At 39.4% G+C, this 21,757-nt stretch overlaps 1 protein-coding gene across 2 annotated transcripts; it reads right to left on the bottom strand.

Annotated features, from left to right (window-relative positions):
- Positions 1-132: 132 nt before the first annotated feature.
- tdrkh (tudor and KH domain containing) lies at positions 133-20,820 on the bottom strand. Of its 2 annotated transcripts, XM_061708642.1 has the most exons (13): positions 20,756-20,817; positions 15,724-15,866; positions 12,727-12,893; positions 11,845-11,936; positions 7,696-7,897; positions 5,353-5,492; positions 4,945-5,254; positions 4,694-4,860; positions 4,274-4,449; positions 1,374-1,438; positions 1,062-1,210; positions 871-981; positions 133-210 (listed from the first exon to the last, which is right to left on the bottom strand). In XM_061708642.1, exons 2-13 carry the CDS (start codon positions 15,786-15,788, stop codon positions 148-150), a joined length of 1,707 nt encoding a protein of 568 aa, XP_061564626.1. In that variant the 5' UTR covers positions 15,789-15,866; positions 20,756-20,817; the 3' UTR covers positions 133-147. The 2 variants fall into 2 exon arrangements, with proteins under 2 accessions (XP_061564626.1, XP_061564627.1); XM_061708643.1 differs by lacking the exon at positions 15,724-15,866 and having other exon boundaries at positions 20,756-20,820.
- Positions 20,821-21,757: the final 937 nt, after the last annotated feature.

The raw sequence follows: 21,757 nt of genomic DNA, 5'->3' as shown, positions 1-21,757 counted from the left end.
TATTTTTGAGTTTTTTTTTTTTTTTGCAGTATTCAGGATCCTTGATAAGATCTTTGTTTGCAACAAGGTCCTGCTTTCTTCCGTGGCACTCTGGCCCGTACAAAAAAAAGGAAAAAAGACCAACATCACATCGGATTTAAGATGTTTCTACTCACCTGATAAACTGATGCAAGAGAGACTGAGCTCTGATGACGCTCCTATCACATCATTCTGCAAGAAAAAATGAAAGTGGTGAAGATATCTTCAAATTAAGTTAAATATAAAGCAGATGTATGAAGTCTGAACTTCTGACGTGATGGCATCATTTGATTAAACATCTCAGTCAGTCTTCACGGCACGCCAACGGTTATTTTTCACGGTTCAGACAGGGTGACGGAGAGAGAGCTCATCAGGCAGAGGGCTGTGAACATTTCACTTCCCTTTTCTGCCTCGTCTGTGATCAACTTCTCTGCGGTCGCCTCTCTGAAAACAAAGCACCGATCTGAGCTGAACAACGGACGCTCAGAGCAACTGGAACGAGCCTGCAGCTGTTTTTAAAAGATATGTAGAGCAAAACAGTCCGACTGCAGCACCTGATAAAGATAAAAATCAAACAGACTTTGTGTTTATTGCCAAATATCTGCACTCTTCTGTTGCGATATTTAAAAACATATTGTTTTTAGTGGTGGTAAGTAATCACGCTAAAATTCTGACTGAAATATGAGAAGTTGCAGTTCATCGACTGAGAAAAAGCTCCAAGAAAAAGCCAGTCTTCAGTGAGCTCCATGTTGAAATGTTCAACATTGTGTGTAACTTCACAAATGTACGGATAGGGCTCTGTGACATGTTACTTAGCACTTCGGGTGAATAGTTAAATATAATCCCACTCACCAACATCCTTTGCAGGGAGCCGAGATTGTCGCCTTCAGCGCCCCCGTTCAAATCTTCCTGGAAGCCGACGGCGTGACCCAGCCGTATAAGCTCCTCACCGATGTCCAACACCTGCAGGGGGCAGGTTTCTTTTCTTAAATATCATGTATGAACAGACAGATGTGTAGGAATCCAAAAAAAAGCCAGCTCACCTGTCCCTCGTTGTCATACAGCTTGACAGTGGGCCAGGAGGACACCTCCGAATGGGAGTAACTGCAGACTTTGGCCTGCAGGGGCCGCCAGGAAGCACAATATGTCAGCCGTTCAAACTCGCCCAGGGCTTCCTCGGTCCACGCCTCCCCTGAAACGGCAGCAGAGCGGGTTCAATCCACTCATACCGATTGGAAAAGAGGCTAAAATTAAAGTGTGATATCTCAGTGAACTGCAAGAGATTATTTTGACACCTCTGCCATATTGTCAGGTTTGTGTTTGTGCGATTTGATTATTTCAACAAAGCCTTTTACCTTTTGGTCTCACTCCTGCCAAGTTGCACTCAATAGCTTGGAAAGGCAAGCTGAGGAAGTCGCTCCTGAAATTTGGATGCAGCAAAAGCAGAAGCTGTTAATAACTGCTCATGCTGCGCAAAACAACAAGCCCTCTGCAGCAGCAGCATGAGCACAGCAGAACCCTCAGAAACAGTTTAGAGATGCCATAAATGAGAAGGACAGACAAGAAACAGGAACACATCACAGACGTCAAAAACATTTATAATAAGATTTCTATTTTCCTCCCCGCTTCTTACAATTACACCTAACATGGACAGGAAGCCAGCGAAGTGAGGATAAAACAGGAGCATTTCACACCAGCTGCAGACGAGACGGGGAGGACCTGCTACAGAGAACTACAGCAGGGGGGCATGGCAGTCACAAACTGAAGTCTATCACATTTATTACATCTGCCAGTCAGCTGCTGCTCCACAGGAGCTTTTTAGTGCAACTTACATCGTGTGCAGGTCTTTTGACTGTCAATAAAAAACTCTGAGCTCAGCATCAGCACTTTACCTCTGAGGTGGACTGTTGGTGCTCGCTGTTCTAACTGAAGGGATGTAAAAATAGTTTTAAATATATCGAGTTGTTCCAATTCCAACATGATTCTGACAAAAATAAGGGTGTCAGTGAGATTTTTTTTTTGTTTCCTTGCTGATCATTTGTTTCAGGCAATTTAATTCAAAGTTAGAATTAAGTTTTCTTCTGTACTGGCTGAAAACACACCAGTTTCTGGTCTGTGGTTCTAAAGGAGCTGCGTTTGCTCCATCTGCTATAACTTATCCTTTCATGCTTCTGATGATTCTTATCATGTTGACGATATAAACAAGTTAACCCGTATGTGCTCCCTCTCCGCTGTTTTCCACGTATCTGAGCGGCGGGTGAGTCTGTTTGCTGCACATCAGGGGCCTCATGTACAAAGGGTGCGTACGCACAAAAACATGGCGTATGCCCTTTTCCACGCAAACGTTCAGATGTATCAAGAGTGAAATGACCGTGGAAATGTGCGGTGCCTGACGCCAACTTCATGGCTGGCGTACGCACGTTTCCACAGCTATTGGTCCGCTGGCGACACTTAGTGGGGATGCTGGGAAACTGTTAATAATGTGAAAACAATTAGCCCTCAGAGTGATGTGCATATCAGAGACACTGATGAACAATTAACACATTCAAATGTCTGCAATTACACGAGTGGATAGAAAAGCAAAGTGGTGCAGAAATACCGTTAACAACAATGGCAGCTTTGGCAGTGTTAGAAGATATCACAAATGGCGCAGTAAGAAGAGAAAGAATATTTAGCCGGTTTTCCTAATGTAATCAGAGCTATCGACTGCACAAACATTGCTATAAAAGCACCATCACTGGATGAATATGTGTACGTTAACAGGAAGCATTTTCATTCCATTAATGTACAGATTATATGATTAATTTATGTTATTTGTGAAGTTATTTCTTGGAAAAAGGGGCAGATCAAATAAGATTCTTCTTCTTTCTGCTTGCTTTTCATTCACGAGTTATGAACATTTGTATTTGTATTGAATTATTTTATTTTTTTGAATGAAATAAAGAATATTAAAAAAAAAATTAAAAAAAATGTCACAGGTGTCAAACTGAATCCCAGAAGGGCCGGTGTCCTGCATGTTTTATATGTTTCACTGCTTTAACACACCTGATTCTAATTAATGATCGTCACCAGCTTGTCATCAAAGTCTGGATAGTTCTGTTGATGACACAGCTCCTTGTATCATGGTGCAATTAAACAGGGAAACCGGCCCTCGAGGGCCTATTAAAATACATTTGCATATTTAAATGGAGGCGTGGACAGGGAGGAGTCTGGTACTCCTACATGTGCGCTCAATTCCACGTTGATTGGGATGTACAAAGGAAATGTGCTTAGATTCATGCCTACGCACAGTTTCATACATCTGGATTTTTTTGTGCGTAGGACGTTTTCTGGATTTAAGCGTAAGCCATGTTTCAGTAGGAAATCCACGCAAGTTTTTGTACATGAGGCCCCAGTTCTCTTCAGTCACGTAATCTTCAGTCAGGACTACAGGAACAGTTTTCTACCCAGCTTCTCCTACATGTTTTGTTTCTTTAAATAAATTAATCAAACTCTCTTGATAATCGTGTAGTTTTACTAAAGATGCAACGACTGATTGGTTCGGGATGAAATGGGCTGATTTATAAATAAACCAATGATCCCGATGAGTCCCACGTTGTGGTCCAAAACGAGAAAACGGACGTTTTTCAGGAGACAAATGTCTGTTTATGCCCAAATTACGTAGAAATCCTTTTATCTAGACTTTTAAAGCATTGTTATAGATTAAGGAGGGGTATCCTGATTTTTTTTTTTTTTTTTTTTTTTTTTTTTTTTTAAATCAACCAAAAATAAAATATTAATTCTTTTCAATTTTGAATAAATCTCTTTATCAAGCATATATATATATATATATATACATATATATATCTACCGTATTTTCTGGACTATAAGCCGCACCTGTATATAAGCCGCATCAGCTCTATTTTTAAAAAAAGATATGCAAGCCGCAGATATTTATGTTGTTAGATTAGATATTTACTACATGTACAGAAGGATTTTGAGCTGTAAATGATGTACATGTTTGTACCTAAATAGATCTTTCCTAACAGTGTCTTTTAACACGGCAGCAACTTTGCTGATTAAAACGGGACAGAACCAAGAGAAAATAACCGGTATTTATTTATCTATATGTTTGAAATCTGCTTCTACCTACTTCTATCTGCTAAAGAAGAAGTAGCGTATTCTTCTTTGCATTTATTTTGTCTTAGTTTTTATTCTAATTCCGGTATATATATATATATATATATACATACACATATACACACACACACCACACCTCAGGCGTCGGAGACCGTCCCTGGGCAGCTCCCCGTTGTCCCCAAAGTCTACGTAGTAAAGGTCCACCAGTCCCGAGCCCAGGACTCCCAGCACCTTTGCCCTGTTCCACGTGCCGTGGTTTTGGTACGGCGCGGCAACGATGTCCCCCACCACTATGGTCTCCACCCGCTGCTCCTGCAGACCCACAACACCAGCTGGATTAAGACAAGCTAAACGACGTTTAACCAACTCTAAATGTAGCAGGGTTGCAGGATGAGGAGAGTGATAATCAGGTAGTTTGTGTGTTAAATGTGTTCTATAAATGCTGTTTGCAGCCGTGTTTGGACGCAGCGGTTAAACTGTGCAACAACGACCTTCAACTGCAGACTGGTGATATCCATGAAGACAACCAGGTCTTTGGTGCACTGGGCTGCCTTACTGTTGGGTTTCCGCTGCTGTAGAAGCGGTTCATCTCCTCCGTCAGCTTGTCCAGCTGGAGCGAGCGGACCCCCAGGATCTGGATCCAGAAGTGGTTGGGGTTCTCTGAGGCAGAAACGTAGACCTCCAAGTGTTCGTCAGGCTGGAAGCTCAGGTCTGGGCTGGAGACTGCCACACAGAGGGAGACGAACGTCATCCTTCAGATGAATAACTGGACTCAAAGACACATTACAGACAACCCCAACAACTAACTTTCAAACTTTGACGTGTCGGTGGGTGACTCTGTGGAGAGACTCCTTTCTTCTTCTTCCTCCTCTTCCTCCTCCTCCATCTGGTCAAGTATATTTTGGGATTCTCCAGTGTTTCCATTAGCATGGACCCGTCCATTCTTCTCTTTTAGGCAGATGGGTTCGTTGTTGTTCAGGCGCAGCAGCAACGGCGTCTCCACAATGTCTGGCTTTTGATTTTCAACAGTATGGCCGCGTTTGTGACGAAGGGCAGAAGACTCAGAGATCTTCGTCCTCACCATCACATCCTCTCTGACTTTTTCTAGAATCATCTCCTGCAAACATCAGAACAGAAATCAAGAGTTGCACTTGAGCGGTAAGAGAACATCTCATTGAGCACGGCCAGATCTTCCAGATGAGAGTCCTCCTTCACCTTGGCCTGCTTCACCTCCTGTCTGGTCCCTGTGATGGTTATGTTGCCCTTCGCTCCCGGGCCATGTGTCTTCTCCTTGGAACAGGCCACCTTGGCTCCTGTCGTCCTGGTGATCAGCTTCAAACTTGAACCGCCGCGCCCTGAAACACACACATGTACGGGTTCGTGTCCTGTCAAAACCCACCCTTCATGAGAGGAACCTCCGCTCTGTTTGATCTGATCTGAACCAACAACTACGAGCTGTGTTCAGCTCCACTGTTGTCCAAGACCTGTTACATCCCCATGAACATATACAGTACAAATAGCTAAAAAAGGTATGAAAAGGAGATGTCTCCATCACTGGAGTTAAATTGTGGAATAATGCCAACATAAATTTAAAAACATGTCATTCTTTTGTTGTATTTAAGAAAATGGTTTGTAAAGCTATTTTTGAAGCTTATAAGTGCAATTGACCATCTGTAAATGTTTCTTTGCTTTTCTATTGTTTCTTTGCCTTTTGTTGTTTCTTTGCTTTTCTATTCTCTTTTTGGTTTTCTGAAGGTCGGTAGCCAAAAATAGAAAGTTGGTACTATAGGATAGGCTTTTATAAGCATTTTGCTTCAGCCTATGCCTTTTCAGTTATTGTTCAACACATTTTTTTGGTTTTGTATGAAATGTTAATGCTGTGTACAATGTTTTTTTGGTGTTGTTTTGTGTTGCAATGACTGAATAAACTTCATTCATTCATTCAACATTCTTCTAGTTTATCTGGACTCAAAAAAGAGAAACACACGATGAGCATGTCAGCTTCTTTCACCAGTCACTTCCCAAACTCAGCATCCATATACAACACTTTTAATGCTTTAAACTTTTACTGATATGGTACAAAATAAACAAACTACCATCAGTTGTCATGGATGTGAAATCTAGCGATGGGGACCCGGGATACGCAGGTAGGGTTAGAAACAACCCGTGATCATGCAACATTTTCAACCAACTCGACCGCAACTGGAAACAGAGATTTTGATAAACACAAAGTATTACCGACCCTACGGGAATGGCAGTTTATTTCTCTAAAAAATGAAATAAATAAAAGTTATGCTCTCGATTTATCTTTACCTTAAGGTTGTATGAACAGCAGACAGATGACATCAAGTGTTTATATCTTAAGGCTGAATTATGGTTCTGCGTCAAAACGACGCCGTGCCTACGGCGTGTGGTTTTTGTACACGCAGAGGACACGCCGTCACCTGCGCCGTCACTGACGTGCACCTCCCGAAAATTGTAACTACGCGTCGAGGAGACGCCGACCACACGCAGACCGAGAGGGCTGTGATTGGTTCGTTTGAAAGCGAAGCATTTCCGGTTTCCGGTTTGAATCAGTAGTGAACTTCCAGGGCTTTTTTCTTCGTTTATATGTGATTTTTTTTGTTTTTGGTTTTTGCACAATAGCTGTCCTTATTTCTTTGATTTACTGTGACCGGAAAAAGTCGGATAAACCATTCAGAAAAAGATCGCTAACTAGTGGCCGCGGGGGGTACTGCACCGCGACCAAATGGAGAGACGGAGAACTCTGAACGATTCGTGACGGCGTCACGGGTGCGCCGTGTGCTCTGCGTGTGTGTGACGCAGAACCATACCCGCACCTTTAACGTGCCAGTGTGCATGTAGTCTACATATTTCACCACATAAGCAAGGCTTTACATCTTGCGCCAGCAGAAGTGAGAATATTTGGATTCATTCAGAGTCAACACACTCAAAGTTGACTGAACTAACTCCAAACACCTGATTTAAAACAAGAAACACAGACTTTCTCATCGCAGCGTTTTTCAATGTTGAGTTTATCTTTTAACTAAGACTTTGTTAAACCTCATGTCTGAATTAAGACAAACAAATGTGGTTGAGATGAACTGAAAACCTTTGGGACTCATTTTCATTCATCTACAAGGAGCCCATGCTACTATAAACCACGGATACTTATCACTTAACTTCCCACCTAACAGTTTACTTATTAAATTAAAGACTCTCAGAGATTTGGCTGACTTGAAAACCATTCGAATCATTATCAGAAATGAAACATCTGAAGAAAACAAAACTGCCTGTGATTCAGGGGATTTACAGTTAAAGTGGAGAAATGATGGAACAGCAGCGTTAGTTGTTTAGTCTTATTCCAGACAGATAGTAGATATAAGCCACGTATAGTAGTTTATATCAACAGGATTAGAGCCGCTGGTGTTAGATGAAAGGAAACCATCATCGTATGGGATTCATTAGACCAAAAAAACATCAGCTTTATCTTGACATAAGTGTTCAAAACAAAACTGATCTAAAGAAATCCGACACGGTTGAAATTAAAAAAAATACCTATTATCCGTCCAAAGGAGGCTTGAGGAACCTCCAAAACCTCTGTTGCTGGCTCACAGTTGATAGCCAGGTTCTCCAGGACACAACGAGCCAGCAGGACCTGCTCTTTTAAGCCCTGAAGAAGAAAACACACAGTTTCCTTGGATCCAGGCTCCTCCGACTTTGACAAAACCGTCACGTGAGCTCCAGACTTTTGAGTTACCTGAAACAAACGATTACAGAGGAAAAAAACTCAGCAAAACAATTCAATCAATAAACAATTCAATCAATCAATCAATCAATCAAAACAGAAATGTGATTAAATGGACCATGAAGTTCCTACGGCCTTCTATTTTGAAGTGGAAAACAAATACAGAACCAGAAGCTATGAAACAACAGAGACCACATCATGTCTGAATGGGGATCAAATGTTCCCTTCAGCTTCCCGGTAGGAATGGATGATATTTTACCGTTCACGATAAACCGTCAAAAAAATTCCCCACAGTAAGAATTTGTATCTCACGGTAAAAACGATAAATTCCCGTTGATGACGTTTTTGTCTAAAGCTGATTTATGGATGGATGGATGGAAGGAAGGAAGGAAGGAAGGAAGGAAGGAAGGAAGGAAGGAAGGAAGGAAGGAAGGAAGGAAGGAAGGAAGGAAGGAAGGAAGGAAGGAAGGAAGGAAGGAAGGAAGGAAGGAAGGAAGGAAGGAAGGAAGGAAGGAAGGAAGGAAGGAAGGAAGGAAGGAAGGAGCCACAAAGAAAGAAAGAAAGAAAGAAAGAAATGAGCCAGAAAGAAAGAAAGAAAGAAAGAAAGAAAGAAAGAAAGAAAGAAATGAGCCAGAAAGAAAGAAAGAAAGAAATGAGCCAGAAAGAAAGAAAGAAAGAAAGAAAGAAAGAAAGAAATGAGCCAGAAAGAAAGAAAGAAAGAAAGAAATGAGCCAGAAAGAAAGAAAGAAAGAAAGAAAGAAAGAAAGAAAGAAAGAAAGAAAGAAAGAAAGAAAAATTCCCGTTGATGAGGTTTTTGTGTAACAAACATGGCGGATCTAATAGATTTATAGTTAAAAAGATGGAGTTGAATTGGTATTTTTTTTATCGTCATTTTTATCGTTATCGGGATAAATGCCAGAAATTATCGTGATACATTTTTTTGTCCATACCGCCCATCCCTACTTCCCGGGCCTGTTCATTCTGTCCATTTGCAACCTGGTGCCACACCATATGAGCAAAAAAAAGGCTTTAAATTCATTCTTTAGAAAATCTGTGGGTTCGTCCAGTTCTTCTAATGCACGTTTTCCATCATACAGTTTCCGACTCTACCCACGTTGGTCTCAGTCATTTTCCATCACAGTTCAGTACCACCTCACTGTGGGTGGGGCCTTCAAGGCAGGGCAGCCCGAAACACGGTGGCCCGTCCAGCCTCCTCTGGACGTGGCCGTCGGCAACGAGGCACAGAGTAGGTTTGCTCGCCATTTTTTCGCTGTACCAAAGTTTAGTTGTAAAGTAAGTATCGTGTTGCTGGGTTTTAAATATGGCGGGTGGGAAGAGACATGAGACATTACTCTCTGGCCAATCACTGGCCTGCAGCCTGGTGAATTTGCATTTTTAGCCCCACTAAAGTCGAGTGGAGCCAAGCCAAGAACAGTAGGTACTAGTGGAAGAGCCCAGTCTACAGTCGTCGCAGTGACAGACCCAATAGGATCCACTGACTTAGAAAACTACCATGCCATACCACTTGGTGGCAGTGGCGCACCACTTCCCATGTTTGCCAGCCTCCAATAAATAAAAGGATAAACCGACCTAATAGAAGAAGTATATAAAACTAGAATGACGAGATGGACACTGAAGGAGCTGAGATGGTTTCTGTGTTCATGTATGCAATGGTGGCTAACAATGACAAGACTGACTTTCCTGTAAATGCTTTTGGGTTAGAGCCACTTAGGTTATAAACCTGTAAATTATATTATGTTTTATTTTATTTATTTATCTTATTATCATGTTTTGTTTGTTTAAACTTTAAATCATGCTTTTTTTGTATGTTTTAATGTCTTTGTAAAGCACTGTGAATCACCTTGTTGTTGAATTGTGCTGTAGAAATAAACTTGCCTTGCCTTATAATAGACATTGAGGGCTGAATGATGTCATCTCCTGCCTACATCGTACCCAACAAGCACAGGGTCAACAAAACAACCCCACCCAGCGGTTTTTCGAGGCTGCAAAACTACACATCCCTGATTATACAAATCAATCTTCGTACACCACATTTGGCAGTAAAGACTTGATGTGAAGGGATTCTGTATGAATTTATCAATCTCTCCAATGTTTGTGGAGGCTTTTCAGTCCACTTTTCTTTGTAATATCCACTCAGTACATTGAGGCTTGCACACGTTTGTTGATGCACAAACCTTTCAAGCTACCATCACATGTTTCAGTTGGGTTGAGGTCTTTAAATTCTTCAGCAGTTCTGAAGTAGATTTGCTAATAATATTAGCAACATATGTTGGGATCATTGTTTTATTTGAATGATCAACTCCACCTGATGGAGAGATGGTCTCACATCTCACTCTAGAATATATTCGTAGATAATCCAGTGCAAAGCTGACTCTGCAACTGCAAGGTCTTCTGGAAATACACTTCTTCTGCATTTTGTCTTTGATTTTCACAACGTAAAAGGTGGCATGGTCAAAAATGCAATGAGTTGTTTATGTGAGGTTGTATTTACCCAATTTAAAGACCTGGGAGTACCCGATTATTAGGGCCCGAGCACTGTCAGTGCGAAGGCCCTATTGTATCTGTAGGAATTTACATTTCTTTTCTTCCAAAGAAATGAGGGCCTTTTTGCCCCCCTAAACGTGCCCCAAAAGTCACCAAATTTTGCACGCAAGCCAGGCCTGGCGAAAAATTTGATATTTAATAGTTTGCATTAATGGGCGTGGCCTGATGGCTCAACAGCGCCCCCTAGAAAACTTCGTGCCTCAAGCCCCACAATACGGTTTGACGTACATGCACGAAAATCGGGACACACCTGTATCATGTCGCAACTTAAAGAAAAGTCTCTTGGCGCCATGGCCGAAACCGAACAGGAAGTCGGCCATTTTAAATTAATTGTGTAATTTTGGCGAAATTTATGCCATTTTCACGTGTCATACTTTAACGAACTCCTCCTAGCAGGATCGCCCGTTCAACATAAGACTCGCTCAGGAGACACAAAAGACGTGAGTTTTCGTGAAATGCCGTGGCCGTGGCGCCGCGTCAAACTTCAACATTAAACAGGAAGTGATACTAGTAGTAGTTACTATTTTCTGACATAACTTTTGAATGGTTTGACATAAAGAGTCGTGGGTGGTGCCATCGGACTCGGTTTTGAGTCCTTGACCTTAATTGGTGCAAATTAGCCCCGCCGCTTCTTCTGATTGGTCGATATTTGATAGTTACTATTTTCTGCCATAACTTTTGAATGGTTTGCACGTGCGAGGGCCCGTTCATCGCTGCTTCATGTTTTGTTACATTAGGATACACACATATTTAGAACTGAAAAAGAGTGTACTGTTTCCCCATTTGATTACAAAAAAAATATGTGCTCATAAGTTGGAAAAACCTTTACTTTTGATATGTAAATGTTGAATGAATTCAGTTCATCTGTTTACTGGAGCAGCGTCTTTTTGGCAGATTCAGATTGTCGTCATTGTTCTGAGATCAGCTAAGTGGCTGGATTTAGTCTGAGTTGTTTAGCCTGCTTGTGTAAAAAGCAGGAGACATGTGATCAACTATAAAATCCAATTTTTGCATCCTCTTGTGACTCTGTTTGCATGCACAGACAATTCTGTGGGGCATTTCACTCACTAAACACAAATTAAAAGACCATCATGAGCATTTTCAGCCCTAAATAGATTAGGGATTTAACTGCTTCAAGGTAAAGATGTTCCTATGATGTGTATCTCCAGGACATGTGCACGCCGCTCTCTGCCATCAGCAGATGAGCTACATTTATAGTTTGTGGTGCATTGGCTTTGCTTGCTGGGTCGGTTTTTACTGGATCCCATTAGGTTTGTTAAGTGAGATGTTTGTTCAACTCCTGTATCTTACTATCATACTTTTTTTTTTTCTTTTTAATCAGCAAGTGACCAGTTTGTCCATGTTAGCAGAGAAATGAGGTATGAACTACTCACTGTATCCAAAAACGTGGACTGACTTCTGGAAATGTTCCTGTAGACTTCGATAGGAAGGGACATTTTGGAAACCTCAGTGTTGTCTTCCTGACCTGTTCATGGTAGTTATTATAAACATTACAGGAAAATATACAAAAACATGCAAGTAGTCCAGGGGTCGGCAACCCAAAATGTTGAAAGAGCCATATTGGACCAAAAACACAAAAAAACGAATATGTCTGGAGCCGTAAAAAATGAAAGGTCTTGTATCAGCCTTAGAATGAAGACAAATGGTGAAAGGAGAAATGTCGAAAAAAAGTCCAAATGTGGAGAAAAAAGTCAATATTTAGAGAAAAAAGTCAAAATGTTGAGATTAATGTTGAAGTACAATCTCGAGAAAAAAGTTCAAATGTTGAGAAAAAGTGGAAATGTCGAGAAAAAAGTCGAAATGTTGAGAAAAAAGTCGAAATGTCGAGATTAAAAAGGAAAGGAAAAGGGAAGAAAAAAAAGTGGAAAAAGGAAAGAAAGAAGAAAAAAGAAAAAAAACAAGAAAAGAAAGAAAAAAAAGGAAAAAAAGAGAAAAAAGAGAAAATAAAGACAAAGAAAGAGAAAAAAAGGAAGAAAAAAAAAGAAGAAAAAAGGGAAAAAAAGGAAAAAAAGAAGAAAAAGCAAAAAAAAACAAGAAAAGAAAGAAAAAAAGGAAAAAAAGAGAAAAGAAAGAGAAAGAAAGAGAAAAAAAGGAAGCAAAAAAGAAGAAAAAGGGGAAAAAAATGATTTTTTTTTTTTGAAAAAGCTCCAGGAGCCACTAGGGCGGCGCTAAAGAGCCGCGGGTTGCCGACCCCTGAAGTAGTCAATTCAACACATTGGGCTTCTTACAGGAACGTCTGAATTGCAGATACTTACTGCTGCTGGTGGTGGTGCTGTTTATGTGGCGGTAGACGATATAGCCGACCGTGGCCCCGACAGAAAGCCCCGCAGCAAGAGCAACCATCTTCCCTGAGCTTATGCTGCTCTTATGACCCTCCTTCACTGCTTCCATGATCCGCCGTGCACCCAGCAGGACGCCCCACCTAAACCCAGATATAACAAGTGTTTGTCCAGCGGCCGTGTCTTACAGCACATTTAAAGTGTTCAGCACTTGTCACCTCTTGAGCCATATTTAACAAGTTCTGTTCATGAAATGACTTCACAGGCCACTTGTTTTTTTGCAAAATATAAAAATAGCAAATGCAGAAAGCATTGGCTAGTGTCAAGTACAATCTGTTGAGCAGCGTTGTGGTCATGCGAGACGGAAACGAAAGCAGCAGCCAGCCTGAATTCAAACAGATTAGCGACTCCTTACAAATAACTTCTGCACATGTCAGTCGTCTGCAAAAGTTATCACCACCTCTTTTAATCCTGTTATTTTTGTATAAAAACATAACAAAAACTGTCTGTTTGTAATGGGTCTTAGAATTCAACGAACAACACGTTTTTTTTTTTTTGCTGAGCCAATATTTAACAAAAATAAAGCTAAAAAGAAAAATGGGCAATTTACAACATTACACACCTCTACCTCCTTCATGGGTTGCATTATTATTTAGCATGCAAAGACCCAGTTTAGTTTAACTAGAAAATGTCTTGTTTTATTTAATTGGAAATATAACTTACTGTATGTTTGCAAGTGCTGATTTGCTGATTTTTTTTTCAGAGATAAAACTTTATATTTTATTATATTTTTTTCAACTTTTTTTCAACTTATTTTACAGAGTTTTGCACTTTATTCATTCATTTTTGGTTTAATAAGAGCAAAGTTTGCACTTAAAGCCAAATGGGGCAAATGTTCAATAAAAAAACAGCAAATTTGAAATAATTTCTTTGCCTTTTGTCAATTCACAAAATAATCGTAATCGAAAATCGGATTTTGAGAGAAAAAAATTGAGATTTTATTTTTGGGCAAAATCGAACAGCCCTATTTTGAAGTGATCATCAGCAGGACGGCAGACCTCATAAAAGCAGATGTTTTGGCCTGAAGTCTCTGCATCATGTTTCACAAAACGAAACATTTCAGCAGAAACACTTACTGCCAAGCACAGCGGTGGAGGTGAGATGATCTGGGCTTGTTTTTGCAGCCACTGCTCTGTACACCAGAGGAGTCGTAGACTGATGATTTACCTCATGGATTTAGATACTATTTTGTTAATAACTCTCAAGTTCATAGTTATTCAACCCGACAGATTAAGAAACTTCATCTTCCATTGTATAAAACATCCCGTGGTCAGTTTTCTATTAAATACCGTGCAGTTATCATGTGGAAAGATTATGTACATTTAATTGATTTATCTTTGTTACTGTCCATGTAAAAAAAGAAACTTAAAAATGCTCTGCTCTCTAAATCATTTGATTTAGAATAATAGGACCCCTTATTTTTTATTTTTTTTCACTTTTTCCTTTAGAGGAAATGTTCAGTTTGTGCATTTAATATGTAATTGTGATTTTTATATTTGTTAATATTTTAACTTTAGTATATTGTTTGGGTGTGGTTTTCATATAAGTCTATAGGCTTCTAACGACTCCTCACACATATTTCTTCCTGTTGTTTTGTTTTTTTAAATATTTTCCTTATGTGATTTTTTTTCTTCTGTTTTTTTCTTTTTTTTCATCCTTGTATTTGTGTGAAACAAAAACGTGGGCAAATTTAGGTCACAATAGCTAAAAAAAATAAAAGAATCAAAGTTTTGGATTGACCTTGTCAAAGTCCTGACCTCTGCACAATTAACCCATCAGTAAGTCCTGCCAACTCAGACAATCCATCAACACTAAATTTAAGGTTATAACTTTACATCCGGTCTTCGGTAGCTCCATAATCGGAGGTTAACTCATCAACTCTGGTGATTAACACTGACTAACTGTAGTACAAGCTAGCAAACGTATCCGAGGTAAGGTCTGTGTTTCTTCATAATGACTGTAATTAAAGAAGTTTACGTAACGTTGGCGGAATTATTTTTATCAAATATAGACATCCTTGTTGATCGTCTGGATGTTAAACTGACAGCTTAATCCAAAGTGGTGAAAAAAAAAAAGAAAAGTCATACTGTGTTGTTGTTCATCTGAGGTCGACTTTGGCTGAAACGAAGACCCATACAACAGAGGATTTTAGTATATTTTTAGAAGAGAACATGGGATTACAGAGAGTATTAACTTCTGAACAAAACCTTAAAAGCCAAAAAAAAAAAGAGAGAGAGACAGACAAATTAGTTTCATGAGCCGTCAATGGCTCTGATTTCTAAAAACTGGCATCAGCCTGAGAAGAACCGATATCAGTCAACCTCTGTTTACCAGTAACGAGTAATGCTGTTGTTGATCAAACTAGTTGAAAGCTGAGCTTCAAGATGCATCCAGAAAAACATCCATGTTGCTGAGAGACATCAATAATGGTGGAAACAGCAGCTAAGAGACAATTATCGCCTTCTGACAATGGACAGCTACTAAAATGACGCTGACGCCATTAAAAAAAGATTACATTTCCACTTGCTCCTCCATTCCCCTGCAGGTCTGCGGGACCCAGTTTGAAAACAACTGCAGATACTGTTTCAATGTGCCCTTTCACTCAGACTAAAAATCATTTGCTCGCAAAAAATTTGCACAAGCAATTCAAATCACATACACACAAATTCACACTAAAAGGCATTCAAAGCCACACTGAAGCCTGTCTGTGCATTAAAAGCTCCTGCAAGCAGCAAATAATGCTCACTGTGTTTGGGCGAGCCAAGGACATGCTTCTAGATGTCTCTGAGACTTTGGGCTGCTTAAGCTAAAACTCAAACAATGCAGAGGAGGTAAGCCAACAGAGAAGAGTATGGGGGGCCATGCGGGATGAAAGAGAGGAGCACACAACACCAGGATGCACATGCGCCTCACTGGGAGAAGAGGGCTCTGGGGTTGTAGTTAACAAACACGTGGGACTCGGACACGCCTACGTCCATCTCAGGAGAATCGTGAACAAAAACACACAAATCCTCTCCAATCCCAGCTCTGTTATTTGTTTACAGCCAAGTTCAGGACTGATGACAGACAGGAAGAAGGGGAAAAAAATGTTTCAACGTTTTCCGGCAGCTGCAGATTATTTCACAACATATGATAAGAAATCTACTTACTGGACAAAGGACCTTACAGAAGGAAGAATGCAGTAAAGTACATAACATGGCTGGTCAATGCTGCATTACTGGGAATTCTGTTAAACTAAACCCCGTCTCTGGTAGCCAGGGACCCGACCCACATGGCCCCTCCAGCTGGACCTCACGGGTAAAGGCTGGGCAGTCAACAAAGAGGCCCTCCCCAGGGCACGGTTCCTCCAGGGGGCTCTGGTTAGCCAAGTCCGGGTGAGAGGTAGCAAGCTCTTGATTTTTGGGTCTCTGTACAAATCTCTGCAATCACCCCTCATCTGGCCCACTCCCGGGACCAATGGACGTATCAGATAGACTTCAAATACAGAAGAGCCAATGGCTGCTGAGTATCAGCTGCACAGCGATCAGAGCCCACACATCTGTACATTTCAATTTGGTAGCAAAACACTGGAAGGTCCCAAACTCTCCATGAAAAAAATAAATAAAATGTGTGTGGGGTACTTGTGATACTGATTCCAAGCATTCTGGGATGAGCTGCAAACCTAACACTCAACAAAGATGTCTGCATATTAGGGCTGTTCGATTAATCGATTTTAAATCGTAATCGCGATTATGTAATTAGAACGATGTTAAAACGTGAAACTCGTAAAATCGATTTTTCACTCTTTTTTTTTTTTACCTTGTCTGCACACATATTAATGATTGATACCATATTAATGATTGATGGAAATACCTCTCAATACCTGTGACAAGTGCCCCATCGGAGAGGCTCTTTAGTGTAGGAGGGGGCGTTGTAACATGCCACCGGGCATCCCTCAAGCCAGATGCGGTAGACCGGCTCGTGTTCCTTGCAAAAAACTTGCAAATGTGAATAGCAAATGTAATGACTGACATTACACACCTCTACCTCCTTCATGGGTTGCATTATTATTTAGCATGCAAAGACCCAGTTTAGTTTAATTAGAAAATGTCTTGTTTTATTTAATTGGAAATATAACTTACTGTGAGTGCTGATTTGCTGATTTTTTTTTTTTCAGAGATAAAACTTTATATTTTATTATATTTTTTAAAACTTTTTTTCAACTTATTTACAGAGCTTTGCACTTTATTCATTCATTTTTGGTTTAATAAGAGCAAAGTTTGCACTTAAAGCCCAATGGGGCAAATGTTCAATAAAAAAACAGCATATTTGAAATCATTTCTTTGCCTTTTGTCAATTCACAAAATAATCGTAATCGTAATTGAAAATCGGATTTTGAGAGAAAAAAATCGAGATTTTATTTTTGGGCAAAATCGAACAGCCCTACTGCATATATTTTAAGGTAACTGGTTACTAATAGATCAGTTTACCTTTGGGAACCCCACCAGGAGTAAATGGCCTTGGACATCCTAACTCCTGGGATTACTTGGGCAAAATGAATAAACAAATAAAACCGTCAATCATAATAAGGTCACAACTCAAAGAGTTGAGAGTTTGGAAGGGAGATGCTGCCTCAAATGGAGAAACTAAGTTTATTGGGGTGTTGTGCCTGAGTGAGGAAACAGATCAGTGCTGCATCTGCAGTGGTGTGGACTCTGTACTGGTCTGCTGTGGTGAAGAGAGAGCTGAGCCAAGGGGCAAGACTCTCTGTTTACTGAGGGAAAAAAATGTTGCAGCAGCATTTATATATATATATATATATATATATATGTATATACATACACTGCTCAAAAAAATTAAAGGAACACTTTAAAAACACATCAGATTTCAATGATGAAAAAAAAATGTTGGATATCTATACTGATATGGACAGTTTAATGTCTCAGGAACTTTTTCAGCCTACAGAGGGCTCAGTATATAGACACCCCAAAACTCAAAGTGCTCTGGAGATTGTACTGGGAGACACATCAAATCTTCTTGCAACAGCACGCATGGATGTGCCATCCTGAAGGAGTTGGAATATCTGCACAACTTCAGGAGGGTTAAGAAATCGCCTCATGCTCCCAGTCGTGATAATGACTCTAGCTAAAGCCAACACTTGTGGAAAAACAGTTAGGAAAGATCAAGAGGGAGGAACTTGAAATGGCCTCCACCTGCAAAACCAGTCCTGTTTTGGAGGCCATCTCGTTGTTGACCCTCTAGTGCACCTGTTGTTAATTCCATCAACACCAATGCAGCTGAAACTGATTAACAACCCCCTCGGCCACGTACCTGACCAAAACCTTATCAGAAAAGTGCAGTTGAATTCATGCCATACCCTGATAAAAAACTGTTCCTTTAATTTTTTGAGCAGTGTATAGGGTTTTTCATATATATATATATATATATATATATATATATATATATATATATATATATGAATGGAGGGATGGATCCTGTTTCCTCAGACATGTTATGTGATTTTTCTAGCATCAGTGTTCAACTGGTTAAACTACCCTCAGAGATACAGTAGAAAATCAAACTTTGAACCTCGTCTACACACCATCGCTCATAGCAGATCAATCTAGTCAGCCATTTGGCTTCACCTCATCCCCTCACCCTTCCATCCCGCTTTGCCATCACCTCCGAGGCAGAGCAAATCCTGAATGATGTGAAGTTAGATAAAGACGGGATGCTGGGTATCTGGGTGTGTGATGTCAATCTGAACTGCTGACTGTGTTATCTATTTTCACACAGACACGGGTCCAAACAGAGTGAGGCTGTTTATGTTGGAGTTTTCCAGGCACAGAAAACTGGATTTTTCCCATAAAGCCCCCACTTTTTCTTCTCTAATGACAGCCATAGCTCAGTGTTTCCCAGCCCTGGTCCTCGGGACCCTCTGCCCTGCATGTTTTACATGTTTCCCTGCTTCAGTAGCTGTTTCACCAACAGACTCGTGCAGATCTGGATGAGGAGCTGATGAGGACCATTAATTAGAATCAGGTGTGTTGATGCAGGGACACATCAGAAACATGGAGGACAGTGTCCTGAGGACCAGGGGTGGAAAACACTGCCATATCATAATGTTCATACTTGGACTTGCCACGAATCCAGACTTTAACTTAGTGCAATGATGCCAAAGCAAAAGTTAAAGATGATCTAAAAGCCTTTTATTTCACTTACAAGTTTATGACTAGTTTGCAGCCAGCGGATGCTATTTCCTACAAGACGACTTAAAGTGCTTGGTTTGGTCTCTCATAATAAAGTCGAGACATAATACCAAATGTACGACGGAGCCAAACAAAAAAACAAAAAAAGGAAATTACGAGAATAAAGTCATAATGTAATGAGAATAAAGTCATAAAATTACGAGAATAAAGTCGTAAAATTACGAGAATAAAGTCATAATATTACGAGAATAAAGTCGTACTATATTATAAATATATAAATATAACTTCACAAGATGCTCAATATTCCTCATTTTAACACAGGGAGAAGAAGCCCTTTCCTGTTAGTTCTCATAAATTATATTCTCATAACATTACGACTTTATTCTCGTAATGTTACAACTTTATTCTCGTAATTTTACGACTTTATTCTCGTAATATTACGACTTTATTCTCGTAATGTTACGACTTTATTCTCGTAATTTTACGACTTTATTCTCGTAATTTTACGACTTTATTCTCATAATATTATGACTTTATTCTCATAATATTACGACTTTATTCTATTACGACTTTATTCTCATAATATTACGACTTTATTTTCATAATATTACGACTTTATTCTATTACGACTTTATTCTCGCAACATTACGACTTTACTCTCGTAATGTTACGACTTTATTCTCGTAATTTTACGACTTTATTCTCATAATATTATGACTTTATTCTCATAATATTACGACTTTATTCTATTACGACTTTATTCTCGTAATTTTACGACTTTATTCTCATTATATTATGACTTTATTCTCGTAATTTCCAATTTTTTTTGTCTTAGTTTGGCCCTAATACTCCGTCGTACAAATGTTAAAGCTTTCCTTAAACAAAAAGCATACAGAGGGATGATATCAGAAAAAAATGTGATTTTAATATTGGCATGTTACCATTACCATTGCTGGTATTTATTATAAATATAAGTTAACGGTTTATTATAAATATAAGTTAACGGTTAACCATAAATATTACTATATACATTGTTCCTGGATTTGCACGCATTGTGGCCATGAAATGCATCTGCATTTCATGGCCACTGTGTGTGTGAATTTAGGTGAGGTGAACTGTAGAATTTTTTTTTTTTTAAATATAATTTGATATAGGTCTTTTTTTTCATTTTTTTTTGGTTCAAATGTTGAGACAGGAGGAAGCCTTAAAAAAAGAATATGTCAAGTTGTTAATGAGAAACAGGGGTGGGATTAAATAAGTTTTCTTCTTCCCACTCCCTTTCGAGTGTTGACGAATTAATTTGTATTTTGAACCTGCACCTGATAAACCTGATAAAAGGTATTTGTTTAATTTTATGTAGCACGCAGGTCATTTATGTTATGTTCATTGCTCGAAATAAATATGAATTGATTGATTGATTGATTGATTGATGTTCAGAGTTGAGGGTCTCTTGCAACAAATCCAACAAAACCTAGGATTTATGCGGCATTTAACAAAGCCAAATATCGTTTCTGACAGCGAGAACCAAATCTTAAATGCCAGTTTGTTCGTGATGAAATGAGAGTCTCATGAAACGACATAAACACAGCTCAGCTCTGAGCTAGTCAGGGCTAGTGGCTAGGCTACTGGTCGCCCTGACATGTGGGGCGTTTAAAAGCGGCTCAGAAACACTGGCACACGCAGGTGAAACGACCTGTCAACCATTTGAAGGGTAACATTATTCAGAATGAGCGGCGATGACATTGAATGAGACTTACAGACTCCGACTCCTCTTCTAATCGACCCTGTGACACTTGTCAAGTTAACTTCAGGATCACCGTCCGACCGGAAATGAACTTCTGGTTCATAGTTTAGTAAAATAGTCAAACCCGAGTCAAAGCCAGCTAGTAGAATTATGGTAATGATAGCTAAATAGGCAGATAATATACTGAATAAAATAAATAACACAGTTAATCGTCCATATCCATAATCCACTTTGATATAAATCAACCTAAATGTCCAAACCTAAAATCTAAGCTTTTACTTTGAAGGGTGATATATAACCTTTATTTTTTCATTTCCTGTTCAGGATTATTGGGATGAATTCCATTGCAGATGTTCACAGCTGTGGACCGATTAAGCTTTTCCTTCACCTGAAATTTAACCCTATAATGCCATATATACAGTACTCGAGTTGTAAAATAAAATCAGGGGGGATGGTGGATTTTATCATATTGGGACAGATAATTTGTGCTGATTACAAATAATATAATATATTACAAATAATAACACTGACCAAAACACCTGCAGAAATACTGCAGGAATGACATAGCAGCAGTTAAATGCAGCCTTCTGTAAGCTTTAAATATCCACTGGGCTTACATCAAATACATCAAAACACAAAAATAAAAAACAGTTTTCTGAATTTATCAATATGACTCTGTCCTTCACAGGATAAGTAAAATGGATCAGTGCAAAAACTCTAAATCTTAACAAGAATATTTGTCTTATTTTTAGTTAAAATATCTCATTTCAGTAAAAGAAATCTCATTACACTTAAAACAAGACTCATCACTGGAAAAAAAACAACAATTTTCACCTGTTTCAAGTAGATTTTCACTTGAAATAAGTAGAAAAATCTGCCAGTGGAACAGGATCTTTTTGCTTGCAATAAGAAGATAAATCTTGTCCCACTGGCAGATTTTCCTACTTATTTCAAGTGAAAATTTACTTGAAAAAGGTGAAAATTGTCATATAAGTTATTTTTCTGGTGATGACTC

This window comes from Cololabis saira, chromosome 19 (genome assembly GCF_033807715.1).
Source record: "Cololabis saira isolate AMF1-May2022 chromosome 19, fColSai1.1, whole genome shotgun sequence".
Classification (NCBI taxonomy): domain Eukaryota; kingdom Metazoa; phylum Chordata; class Actinopteri; order Beloniformes; family Belonidae; genus Cololabis; species Cololabis saira.
This window is presented reverse-complemented; position numbering and strand designations above follow the sequence as displayed.

Coding starts and splice junctions, on each gene's coding strand:
- tdrkh (XM_061708642.1), bottom strand. CDS start 15,788: ATGGACGTAGGCGTGTCCGAGTCCCACGTGTTTGTTAACTACAACCCC. Junction 1,211..1,373: donor GGCAGGAGTGAGACCAAAAG/GTAAAAGGCTTT, acceptor CTGCCGTTTCAG/GGGAGGCGTGGACCGAGGAA. Junction 211..870: donor GCTCCCTGCAAAGGATGTTG/GTGAGTGGGATT, acceptor TTTTTCTTGCAG/AATGATGTGATAGGAGCGTC.